Source organism: Podarcis liolepis, assembly GCF_965112155.1.
Source record: "Podarcis liolepis genome assembly, chromosome: 6".
Classification (NCBI taxonomy): Eukaryota; Metazoa; Chordata; class Lepidosauria; order Squamata; family Lacertidae; genus Podarcis; species Podarcis liolepis.
Window position 1 is genome coordinate 91,688,026 of NC_139559.1, and position 13,280 is coordinate 91,701,305.

At 45.2% G+C, this 13,280-nt stretch overlaps 1 protein-coding gene across 1 annotated transcript in view; it reads right to left on the minus strand.

Annotated features, from left to right (window-relative positions):
* Positions 1-13,280, minus strand: part of CACNA1E (calcium voltage-gated channel subunit alpha1 E) — a 479,552-nt gene that overhangs the window by 17,055 nt on the left and 449,217 nt on the right. Inside the window, exons 42-46 of the mRNA XM_083509855.1 lie at positions 12,928-13,035; positions 11,698-11,798; positions 10,583-10,683; positions 5,491-5,599; positions 1,463-1,591 (exon numbers count right to left, since the gene is read on the minus strand). Of these exons, the coding sequence (XP_083365981.1) occupies positions 1,463-1,591; positions 5,491-5,599; positions 10,583-10,683; positions 11,698-11,798; positions 12,928-13,035 (548 nt within the window). The remainder of the gene's footprint in view (positions 1-1,462; positions 1,592-5,490; positions 5,600-10,582; positions 10,684-11,697; positions 11,799-12,927; positions 13,036-13,280) is intronic.

Sequence of the window (13,280 nt, forward strand, 5' to 3'; positions counted from 1 at the left end):
GAGCGCACCCTTGCAGTCTGAAGCAAGGCAGCCCAGATATAGCTTCACCTGTGAGAATGAGGCCTTGAATTTGAATAATGTCAAATTCTCCATTTAATTCCCATAGCTATCATTTAAAAAAACAAAACAAAACAAAACAAAACAAAACAAAACAAAACAGAACAGAACACCTCTTCTGGCAGTTTGCTCTTTCTCATTTATAAATCCAGTCCTTAATTTTCTGCTAGTAAAAACCTTCTGTTTTCCCACTCCTAATTCATTTACTCATCTTTGCCTTTTCACCAAGTCCATTCTTAGCCTACTTCCTGCCCCCTTTTCCCATTTGCTCCTAGGCTTATTTCATTACTTTTGAGATTCCCTTCCCACTGATTCATTCTACCCTTCCATCTGGAAGCTCCTGCCTTCCTGTAAAACTCTGGTTTTGCTTTCTATTGTTCTCCCTCCTGTGGGCTCAGCCAGCTGTTACTGGATGCCCCTCTCTGTGTCTAGAATCGAGGGGGGACACTTTAGGGTGTGATTTTCTGGAACTGGAAATGGGAGCAACTGCAGAACTCAGCTGTCAAGTTGCCATTGTTGTCAAGCACAGATTTCTCAGCAGAATGGCTGAAGGGTACAAAGTCCCCGCTTCCCTCACAATTTGCTTATGCAAGCACTGCCAGGCTGACACAACAGACGTTGACAACAACTTTTGCAAACAAGGGCCCTTCAAGCTGAGAGCGAGAGTTTAATTACCGCAAAGGAGCATAGGCTTAAGATTACAAACCTGGGAAAGTGTGCATCTCTCTGTTAATCAAAAATGATTACGAGACGGACAGACAGGGGGGAAAACGAACCCTGGCTCAACAGACAAAGAGATGAAGTATGGCCAAGACTGATCAGGACAGAATGCTTGGTGGCAGCCATGTAGACAAGTGTCTTAGGACAATGGGAATAGATTTGAAAGAGGCGGCGGCTATGCCAAGAAAATAAATAAATACTTTCCGGTTGGGAGAAGGGCTCTTCCAAACTGTCGCCATTCTTGCTGCCACCAGCAACAGTCTTAGTTGAAGGAGAGCAGGAAGGTGGTTTTCCGCAAAGCACAAACCTGCTACGTTTCACTGCAGTCTTGGAAGAAGGTGGCAGGAAGGATTAGTGTGAAAGCTGAGCAACAGAAGGGCTGATTCCCTGCTTTGCCTCACGGTGGCCTTGGACAAGTTACTAATTCTGCATTCCAGTTCTCCATCTGCAAAGTGGGCGGTTAGAGAGTATATTCCCTGTCTTGGTGGGACACCACAGAGCGTTCCAACTCTTTTGTCGAAGGGGATGGAGGTCTGCCTCATAGGCGGCCAACTCAAATGACACCAGTGACAGATTTTAGCCTATGCACCCTAAAGCTAAGCATCAGCCTCCTGTGGGAAAGGTTCATGCATCTCACGTCATGCTATATTCCTGTTTGTTCAGTCATTGTTTCACTTGCTTTTACCTGGGGATCCACAGTCAGGCGTGGCATGGAAGAGGCCCTCCCAGATACAGCTCGTTCCTGAGTGTCCACCGGGAGGTAGCTGCCACAGTTAGAGGGCTGCACTCTTTTAAACTCTCTAACCTCTGGCTCCTGGAAATAAACACACAGCCAAGCTCATGGGGTTTTGCTTGATCACATAGGTTGCCATCTGCTGCCAATGACTTTTCCATCAGTGCATTAGGAATGGCTTTGGAAGTGTACTTAAAACACAGTGCTTTATGCTGGCAAGAAAGGGAGCAGGAGACTGAAATCCTAAGCGCGTTGGGACTCACTAGCAAGCAAGGAAGTGCACTTAGGAATATTTAACAGGAATTGTTCTTTGACTGGAAAACAGGTGCGTTGGTTTCAGTCTATCTGAGTGTGGGAATCCAGCACAGCTTTTTCTTCCTATTGGATGGTGTGTGGTTTTTTTGGACATCAGTTTGGATTTAAATCAATGACATTCAAAGGGAACCACTGGGCTGGATTTCTGTGCCTTTCTGGTTTATCTCCAGCTGCAATTCTCAAAGCACTTTCACTGGCAGAAATGCTCTTGATGCCAGATATATGCACTCTGTGGGCTCTGTTTTTTTTGTTTTTTTAAAGCCCAGCAGATTATGTGTGTTTCTCTCTATCTGATCAATTAGTAACGACTTTTCCGGACATGCACAAAATGTTGGAATATTTTTGTTTGATGCCCATTTTCATTATTTCTCTTTTTGTTAGGGGCAATAATGATAAATAATATAATTATTTTATTGGGTGGGTGGAGATCAGGGAACAGTGGCTCAGACTGCATGCAACCACTGTTTAGCCTTGTGAGGGTGAGCGACAGCGTGTCCTCGGTTCACATATTACACCTTTCCTCCCCCCCCCCCCAGCATGGCTGCAGTGGGGAGACTGAAAGCTTCAGCTTCCATTTTAGATAAACCATAGTTTAACATGTCATCCAATCCTTAAACTATAGTTAATCTTAACTATAGTGAGAACAAGCCAGAATCACAAACTATGGTTTGAAGTAGGCCTGTTTCCATAAACCATGGTTAGGATTCCATAAACCATGGTTAAGATTAACCACAGTTTGTCCAGGATTCCATAAACCATGGTTAAGATTAACCACAGTTTGTCCAGGATTCCATAAACCATGGTTAAGATTAACCACAGTTTGTCCAGGATTCCATAAACCATGGTTAAGATTAACCACAGTTTGTCCAGGATTCCATAAACCATGGTTAAGATTAACCACAGTTTGTCCAGGTTCAGACAACATGGTAAGATCATCGAAAAGAGAAGGGACACCATCTGAATTCCTTCTTGAAGCCTAAGGCTCACCTAGCCTTATACAAACCAGCCCCGTATGTCACTAGTAGGAGTGACATCACACAGAAGAGTCTGGCAAAAGATTGCCTGCAGTTTCTTGTTTCAGGCTGAAGTGGGAAAGAGCAAGAGGATGCACACTGCATGTTTTGTGTGTGATACAAACTTTACACTCTGAGAAGCACACAGAGCAGACTGGAGAGGCACACTTATATAGCACTGAAGTGCAACAAGTGTCATGGGTGGCACACAGATGTGCACACACGCACAACCATATACACACACACAGACACTAGTGCTGCCGACTGAAAAGTTGAGTGTATGTTTGGGTCAGAGGCATATGTTCACATTTGTGTGATGTGAATAAACAGTTTAGTTTTGCAGCATGGACACCAGCAGTGAGACATGATGAACACAAACCCAGAAGCACTGGATACTGTTGGGTTTTTTTTAACCCTGGGTAAACCACCTGATGAAATGACTACAAAATGAGAGGAAACCAACCTGTGGAAAGACCGGCATTATCAACAGTTTCAACGAACAATGAATTTTTTAAAAACTAGCTTAAGCCAGAAGTAACCACTGATAGCATCCCAAAGATCTGACTTGATTATTAATCGGTAGTTTGCATACATTTTGCATTTCTAAACTTCTGCAAAACATGTCTGTCCGTAGCCAAAGGATTAACAGTTGCGAGAATGATTGTACCTTCCAGTAGGGCTTATCCATTCACTGATTCTCTAGTTGCTAGAATTGTCACTGAACATTCATTAAGGTTAAAAGTCTCTTAGAATCTCTAAGAGGTCCGTTCTGAAGCTAAAACCATTCCTATTCCTGAGGCTCACTTTCGCTAATGGGGCCTCCCACTGCATGCGCGCCTCTGGTGCGCAATTTCTGTTTGCATCCTGGGGCAAAGTTCGCAGCCAGGAGCAGCTACTTCCGGATTAGTGGAGTTTGTAACCTGAAGCGTTCATAACCAGAAGCGTTCGTAACCAGAGGTACCACTGTACCGTGTTTTATTTGGGTTTGGTAGAGGAAGGAAAGGCAACATCCAGCGATGTTCAAGCTTCTGAATACTGTACATTTCAGATTAAAATAAGGACAAAGCAATATATTTTGTGAGCATCTGTTGTTACTTTTTATACCTCATGAGAACCATAGTAAAGATAACCATTTAGTACCCTGATTCCTATCGGGAACAGACAAGAGGTCCTGCTTACCAGAAATCTCCTTTTTAGGTGGTTGTAGGACAGTGGCAAATTCTGATGGCTGAGTGTGTTCATTAGGCCTATCATAGTTGTGCAGCTATGACATCAGCACCCCTTGATAGGTCTCTAAGAGGAGAGACAAGGAGTGGATATTTCCCAGATGAATACCGTTGCTCAGGTAGACAATAGAGCCTTGCCTGGCGTACAGAAAGTTCACTCTTCTTCTTGTAAAACCTGCCCAATATTCAGGCCTGATCCTGGTTGTACTCTGTAGTCTAATCTTCTTCAAGTCAGCTGCTCTTGGCTTCCCAATGATCCTATCAGAGATGAATCCAGGAATGGCGGCTCATGTTCCCAACAATCATCACAGGTCTCCTCCTTTTCTCTAACTGAAACGGCACCCTTGCCGTTCGACAAGAATGGCTCAGGGTGTGACCAGACAGAATTCTGAGGAACTCGTATCTTTTTTTTATCCTCTTGAGGTGGATATAAATAAACAAAGGGGAGGGAATTAAACCTGACCCAGTTTTAATACAACACCCCACGGGGTGGCTTTTGGAAAGACTGGGATAATAGTTCCTAGGAATAATGGTCTAGAAGGAGAGAAGAGGTAAGATTAGTAAAGCTGTCTATATAGGCAAGCACACTGATGCTTGGACCCCAGACGGCACCCCAAAGTGCCAGGATTTCACATGAAGCAGTGCCGAACGCCACTTCCGCCCTTTGGAGGAGGTGGAGTTGTGGGCTTCACGGCCCCAGCCCCTGCACGATTGGGGGGATTCCCAGCCACGTCACCTTCTGGCCAGCCAATTGGCTGGCTCTGGGGGTGTGGCCTGCCCTATTTAAACCAGGACGTGGCCGGGGATCTCCCTCTTTGCTGCTTGCCAGCTGTTCCTGTTTTTCCCACCCTCCCGCCTTATAAGGTTTTCGTTCGTTGACCTTGCTATGGACCTTGGTTGGTTGCCGTTAAGGGGCCTGGTAGGAATTTTTCCACTTGGCAAATTGGCACCAGCCACTTGGTTTTCGCCTACCACGTAGCAAACCGTCACAACTTTCTTGGTATTGGCAGTTAGGCATTGGTATTGCTCTGTAGATGGAAGAGGGGAGGTAGCGCCATCACCTGCCCCGTATATTGATGGGTAGTCTGATAAATGATTCCAGGGGGCGTGGCCCTGTCCAAAGCCTATGGAGGTGAGGGCCTAAGGCACGCCCCCAATCGGTGACCCCGGGGGAGTCCCTAGTTGATGTGCTTTTGCTGGACTCCCCCTACTGGTGGTTAACCCTTCCTGGACTTCAAGCGGACGGGCTGAAGTCAGATATAGTCAGTTAGGACCAATGCCTAAGCCAATACCGCTCATCACCTGTAACCAATAAAGTTGTGGCCTCGTTAACCTTAATAATTGTGTCATGTGTCATTATTTCCACTGGGGGTGGGAACTCGCCACGCAACAGGATAGCACAAGAAACATTCATAAATGGACTTACCAGAGATTGCTGCTCTTGATATTCCCCATGGGATGGATCCATGCAAGCCAGCTGGAATATCTCTTGGGGAGAGAGTGGGCTCAGGGAAGGGAACCCGCTCCTGCTGCTCCTGTAAAGTTAACCTAGCTTCAAATGAAAGGAGAACACAAAACTCTGATGGTTCAACGCCTGTCGGTTATTTCTCTGACTCCCGCCAAACAGAAGATCTTGCAGCATTTCATTAAGCACCTCACTCCATGATGGACAACACGCCTTCTCTGGGGTGCAGTGGATAGCTCAGCCATTAGAGCATGAGATTATTGATCTCAGGGAGTTTGTGCCCCACATTGGGCAAAATATTCCTGCATTGCTGGGGGCTGGACTAAATGATCCTGATGGTCCCGTCCAACTCTAGAATTCTACAATTCTACGAAGATCTCCAGAGGCCACTGCCATTAGAAGTAAATGTTCATTTAGAGGAGAAACGGGGCCTTCTCTGTGTGGAGTTTGTGGAGTTCTCTTTGGGAGAAGCCGCTGGTCCTTTTAAGGTGTTATGGTTCTATTACTATTGTTAAGCTAACCATCTGATAATAAACACAAGGGGCATGATCCAGCCAAAGCATAGCTGTCAACTTTCAGATTTGAAAAGAAGGGACCAGCAGCCTCGAAAATAAGGGATCAGCAGCCAAAATAAGGGATTTTCCGAACACAGGTATGTTCAACTTCTGAGCCCCTCCAAGCCAAAGGCAGAAAGCCCAGCCAGCAGCCAAACGAAGCCTCAAGCGGTGGCTCCCACAGCGCAGCAAGCCGGGAAAGGGGATGCAGCAAGGAAAACCACCATCACCTCTCCGCTGGGATGCGCTGAGCAAAGGCGAGTCCCCAGGCAACGTGGCTGATTTGATCGGCACAAAGCATGCAAGCTCCACCCCCAGTCATTCTTGGACTCCTTATTGGGTGAGCAACGCAGCCAAGCAACACAGTTGGAGGGAGGGAGAGGAGCTGCTTCCTTTGAAACCCGGGAAATCATCAATAAGGGACAGCAGCAGGACACAGCGCTGGGATAAGGGACTTTCCCACCAAATAAGGGACAGTTGACAGCTATGAGCCAAAGTAAGGTCCGCTTTAATCCTGTTTATTCCAAGGGGAGAGGTTACGCATGCAACTTAACTCTGTCTTGTTAAACTCAATGGGCTTATGAAACTAGATTGTGCAGGAAGGAGAAGAAAGCCAATTTTAATTTGCACACAGCAGCAAAAGATTAAAAAACAACACCGTATTTAAACCTGCCCCATCAGCTGTTTTGTTTCGTTAATCAATAGTGTCACCCGTACAGCTGTACCACCAACTATTTTTCCTTCCAAATAAATATGCCCAAGTAAATGTAGTGCTTAGGGAAACATGTACAGTTGGTTGACAAGCCAAAAGTGATTTAACAAGGGCTGAATCAGAGAAAACCTTTTTCCACAGTGGCCTATATGTTGCTGGAATAATGTTTTGTACATGCAGGGGGTTTCTTTGAATAATATTTTCATTCGAAGTTATTTCTAGACTGCATGTGGAGTTTGAAAAATGCTATCAATGGGTTGTTGTTTTCCCCACGTTCAGACTTTGAATGGCAGGGAAAGAGGCTATGCCTTGACATTGCACAGTATTTGGAAAACTTTGGAGGAGGAATGGAAAAGGAACAATGGGCTATTCTGGCCTTTTCTCCCATTCAGCCTTCATGATCAGGGCTGGTTTCTTTGCAATTCTGCATCTTCTGTGGACTATATTGGGAACACGCTGAGTCTCTCTTGTCGCGGAAAACACGGCTGATAGCACTGTACCCTTGATTGCCTCTGTTCCCTAGAATGATTTGTCTCCCATTTATTGGTTATTTCTGTTGTGTCTTTTGGCACTTTCAGATGGAGAGCTGGTAGCATTCTCTTAATTGTTGCTTTCCCCTTTTATTTTGCAGCAGAGGATATATGCTGTTTCCCCACATGCACATTCTGTTATGTTTTGGTCACATAGCAGGTGTGAGCCTCCTCACCTTTCTCCCAACTCCTCCTCCTGATTACTTAATCATTTCTAATTTTTTTAAATATTTTATTATTATTATTATAAAATACACACATATTGCGAATATACAAACATACATTTCATACAATCCTTAAATATATACAATCATACCTACACTCAATCCCACAGATAATTCCTTTTCCCATCACCATCCACCAGCCCTCACCCCACCTTTGTGTTAGACTTCCAATCTACTCAATTGCAATTTCTTTCCACTTCTATTACTTTCTTTCACACACCTTTACCCTAATTTCATGCTTCTTTTTCTATTACACATTGTTATCCATCTTATTTAGTATTTCAGTATTTATAACAGAACTTGTTTATTCTAATAGGAGCTCTGATTTTTCAATATAATTTTGCAAGTATCCTTTAAACACCTTCCAGTCCTTGTCTATCTTCTCTTTTGAGATCCTTCCAATTTCTCCCATAATTTTGGATATACTGTAGTACTCCAATAATTTGGCAAGCCACTCTATTTTTGTCGGCATAATACCACTTTTCCAATTTTTCGCAATCAATAGCCTTGCGGTTACTGTTGCGTACAAATATATTGTCTTGTCTTCTTCCTTTAGACTTCCTGGTACTATTCCCAATAGAAAACCTTCTGGTGTTTTCCATTTCTAGAAGTTGTTCCTTCTCCACCCACCCCCCTGCCACACACACACACACACACACACCCCACAGAAAACAGTTCATGCAGAGTGACTTTCTCTCTGGTTGTGAATTTTCTCCGCTAAAAGAAGAGTTAACGTTCTGCCCTTTCTAAGAAACTGTAATTCCTTCCCCCTTTGCAGCAAGAGTAATTAAACACACACACACACACACACACACACACACACACACACACACACACACACAGCAACAGGAATTCTCTAATTGGAGGGGGGTCAGATTAGCAGCAGTGGAAAGAGGAAGCAATTAATCAGGCAGAAACCAGCAGGAGGAGCTTGAAGAAAAATAAGGGAAAATAGCAACAAGGAACAGCCACACCTGTGGAGTTTTTGCTACGGTTCCATTCTTTTCAAATCGGATTTTCCATGGTAGGGGAAAAACAGGTAACAGTCGCTGGTAAAATATCGGCTGATTCTACAAGGGGATGGCAATATTGTCTGAACTGCCTGTGCTACAAGAATTCTAAGGTCTCAAATGTAGAATAAATATTCATAAATGGACACATATCTAAATATATAAACCAGGGGTCAGCAAACTTTTTCTGCAGGGGGCCAGTCCACTGTCCCTCAGACTTTGTGGGGGGGGCAGACTATTTTTTTTTGGGGGGGGGGGGTGTGAACGAATTCCTATGCCCCAGAGATGCATTTTAAATAAAAGGACACATTCTACTCATGTAAAAACACACTGATTCCCGGTCCGTCTGCGGGCCGGATTTCGAAGGCGATCGGGCCGGATCCAGCCCCCGGGCCTTAGGATGCCTACCAATGATATAAACCATGTGTCTGAAATAGTACATGAGAGTAATCCTGAAGCCATTTTGACTCTCCCAGTAACCTCAGAATATTCCTCTGCAGTAAGGGAGGCAAATGAGGAAAGCCTTCCCACTGTCTTTTCACCTACAAATCCGGTCTTAAGGGTGTATTCATGTATGAATAGGCTGAGCCTGTGACCTGGATTCAGGAACTAAAATATTAACCATCACCAAAGAATAGCCACGCTGCACAGGTAATGCAATCAGTGACCATTATCAGATATCCCGGCAGACAGGATTTCTGCTGCAGACTGCCTCCTATGGTGTATGTCTGATGATTTTGGGGTGGTCTTTGGCTAAGGGGGTTGGGCAATGTCCAAAGTCTTTAAAGGGTCCTGCACACTTTTTCAGGGTCTCTCCCTCCTTGCAAGGAGGGGAGGGAACTCTGCTGCAACAGAAAAATAAATATCTGCCTTGCTTTCCACTGGATCCTGCCTCCATCCATTCTTCTCTGGCCGATCATGGACTTGGGGGGCTCAGAGCCCCATGGGGAATTGGGCAGCAAAAGCCAAACCCCAATTTTTACATCACCTGTAAACTCAGTTGAATGGGGTATGGCCGTCATACGCCGAGCGCCTCATTTGGAATACGGAACGGTGTTTATGTCAATTCTGGTTCCTCCGCTTCTCATTTCTCAATTCTTCAGTCATTTTTTGCCCCATTCCTGCATCAGTTTGCGGTACCACAAAGATCTGCACACTCCCAGCATATGAAGTCTTGCCTCATGTAGAATCACAGAATTGTAGACTTGGAAGGGACAAATCCCGATGCAGGAATCTTTCAGTCAACATGGGGCTCAAACCCAGTTGCGATTAAGAGCATCACACTCTACCAACTGAGCTATCTATGGTGACTAACACACACACTTTTGCAAGCAATTTTCCAGCACATCATGCATTTTTTGTGTGCGCACGTCCTCTTCACATTTTGCATGCATATATTTGTTGGAGAGCTGCCTCACAAAACGCAAACTGTGAAGCCAGCTGAATTACGGTTCTTGTACAGTAGTACCTCGGGTTAAGTACTTAATTCGTTCTGGAGGTCTGTTCTTAACCTCAAACTGTTCTTAACCTGAAGCACCACTTTAGCTAATGGGGCCTCCTGCTGCCACTGTGCCACCAGAGCACGATTTCTGTTCTCATCCTGAATTAAAGTTCTTAACCCGAGGTACTATTTTTGGGTTAGCGGAGTGTGTAACTTGAAGCATATGCAATCTGAAGTGTATGTAAGCCGAGGTACCACTGTATTAGTTGTGGAGTACAAATTAAGTAGGCCCATGTTAAAATGCAAACTGAATTATTTTCTTGCAGTGGAGGAGGGGAACAGTCTATCGGTTGTCCCTCCCCCTTGCTAAACTGCATTGGAGCAAGCAGGCGGGACAACTCTCCCACAGATGTTCTCCTCCCCTGCCAATCACAGAAAGTCCAAATTTATAATTCTCTCCCACCCTTAGCCAGGAAGAGCGCATTGTATATTTAGCGCTATTTAAAATACAACACAATTGCAGCACGAATACACAGATATGCCCGCATGGACATGTTGTTTTGCTCAAACATCTACACTTACAGTCCTGAAAGGGTATCTTGGTAAGGCAAAGCTTTGGCATTAGAAATGATCTCCTGAGGAAGAGAGGAAGGCTCCATGCGCTGGAACATTGGGGCATTTTTCTGAATTCAAAATAATAATAAAAAAGGGGAGGGGGAAATAGTCTCAATGCAAAATACAGATTGGTAAATAGACAACAACACAGTGTTTCTTAATGGTGAATCTAGTTGTGATAGGGAACTGCACTTCTTTGGCATGCACATCTGAAGTGGGTTGGGTGTGTGTATCTTACAACTAAGTTAGTGAGAGCATTTGAATCCTTTCCCCTGCCCTCCCAGCTCTTCCTCTGGCCATAGGATGCGGGTGGCGCTGTGGTCTAAACCACTGAGCCTCTTGGGCTTGCCGATCAGAAGGTTGGCGGTTCGAATCCCCGTGATGGAGTGAGCTCCCGTTGCTCTGCCCCAGCTCCCGCCAACCTAGCAGTTCAAAAGCATACCAGTGCAAGTAGATAAATAGGTACCATAGCAGAGGAAAGGATGGGGGGAACCGATAGAGTTTCCCCCAATCTGATCTGGTCCTGTAAGATGAGCTGCACTGGGGGGAATTTCTATGCCTTTGTGGTTACTTATAAGACAAATCATGCCTTCTCCATTGCTCATGAACTACAGTAAGGCTGTAAGCATGGTTTATATGGGGTGGAGTGGGATGTCACAATCGATGGCATTCACCTCAGGGAATGCACCCCCCCCCCCATGGGGGGATGGAGGCATTAATGTGACATATGCTATGGTTTGTTCCTTCTGGAATCCAGTATGGGAGACACAGTTGACCCCCTTCTGTGATGCCCCCTGCCCATTTATTCCTAGGGCCACCATTGCCTTGTAAATTGCCTGAATGGAAGGCTAGCTGGGAACTGTACATAAGTCCTTGGAGAAACAGCAGAAAACAAGCCTAACAGTTAAGGCAATCATGAAAAACTGAATATGGAATGCATCAATAGGTTGGAAGTCATTTTTAACACCTGCATAAATAACCCTAGCTGCCCATGTTGACCTTTCTCATGCAAGTATCATTTCCATAAACTTTCAACCCTCAATGCAGTAGGATTGCTGTTACTTGCTGCAGTGGACCTGTACCTGTTCTTCCAGTTGCTGCCTTTGTTTTTTAGCTTTACTCTGCTTATAATAGTCCATTATCATCATGGCTGCATAGATTTTTCCAACTGTCAGGTCCGTAGCTGGAAGTAAAAGGCAGAGTTCTATGTTAACAGAAATGACGCTCTTCAGGTGCAATAGCAGCTGTGTAGAAAGTTGAATCAGGAGTCATTGCATGGCTGTGAAGCAACCACACAAGTTCATTACACAAAGGAACGCCCTTCGCTCTGTGAATCTTGAGGTGCCATTGGCTATCTGTTTGAGGCACCTCCTGAAAAATGTGTCTTTCTGTTCTAATTTTTGTTTTGCTAAAAATGAATTTAAAAGTGTGCAGAATACTCCTCTTGCAGGTGTGTGTGTGTGTGTGTGTGCATGGGCGAACGAAGGCGTCGTGACACCCGGAGCCGGGCATCGCTACATAGGGTGCATGTGCGGTATTGCTACGTACGGCGCATGTGCTTTACGTAGCGACACCACACATGCGCTGTACATAGCGGTTTGCCGGTGGCGCTGCTCCAGCGCCATACAGACGGTGTCAGGATTCTCTGCTCGCGGCTGCAGCCGCAAACAGAGTATCCGCCACATGGGGCTGCGGCGGTGCAATGGCTGCTTGTGCCGCCGCAAGCCCCCACGGGGTGCCTTCTTGTCACCCCCCCAGACAGGGTGCCCGGGGCGCACCGCCCCCTGCCCCCCGTTGCGACACCACTGTGTGTATGTGTGTTTCTCTCTTGTGTGAATTGCTCCAAAGGTTGGCTACTTGGAGGTGAGAATTAGCAAAAAAATACTTCAGAATTTCATTCTCATGTTTATGCCTGGGACCTAAAGATGGAGGATAGACGGTCACATTGCTTTTTTTCTTTAAAAAAAATGTTTAGGGGTACTCTCATTTTCCTACTCATATTGAAATACTGCCCCTCAATGAGGCCAAACTTATATCCACAACATGTTTAGGGGTATGTGTACCCCTGCGTACCCCCAGAAAAAAAGCACTCGATGGTCATATAAAATATCTGCAAAGTAAATGGCCAGGAGGTAAATGTGATCGTTTATCTCCCTTTCCTTTTTCACTCTTTGGCCATCAAGCATATCTATCTATGCATCCATCCATCCTTCCTTCTAACCATCTACAGCTTCCTACTTCTTCCAGTCTTTGCCATCCTAGCCCTGTCATCACAGGGACTTGGCAGCCGCAACGCCTAAACAATAACTCACTTTTTGGCATAGGCACCAACAGGTCCAACATCTTCTGTGAAAGGTGAGGCCAGATGGTCAAAATCTCTTTCTGGAGCTCGGAGTCCAGCTGTTGCCAGTCTGCACCGCCTAGGAGAAATCAGGTCAAAATGGAACTGAACAAACAGCTCGGAGAATTGTTAGGCAATGGCACACATTATCGATCAGATCTGCATCCCACTTTTCCCAAAGAAACTCAGGTGGATGTGAAGTACCTTCTATCACATGTGGTGGACTTGTCCCAAGGTGAAAGACTTCTGGGAAAAGATTTATAATGAATTGAAAAAAATGTTGAAATATACATTTATACAGAAACCAGAGGCCTTTTCTTCTTG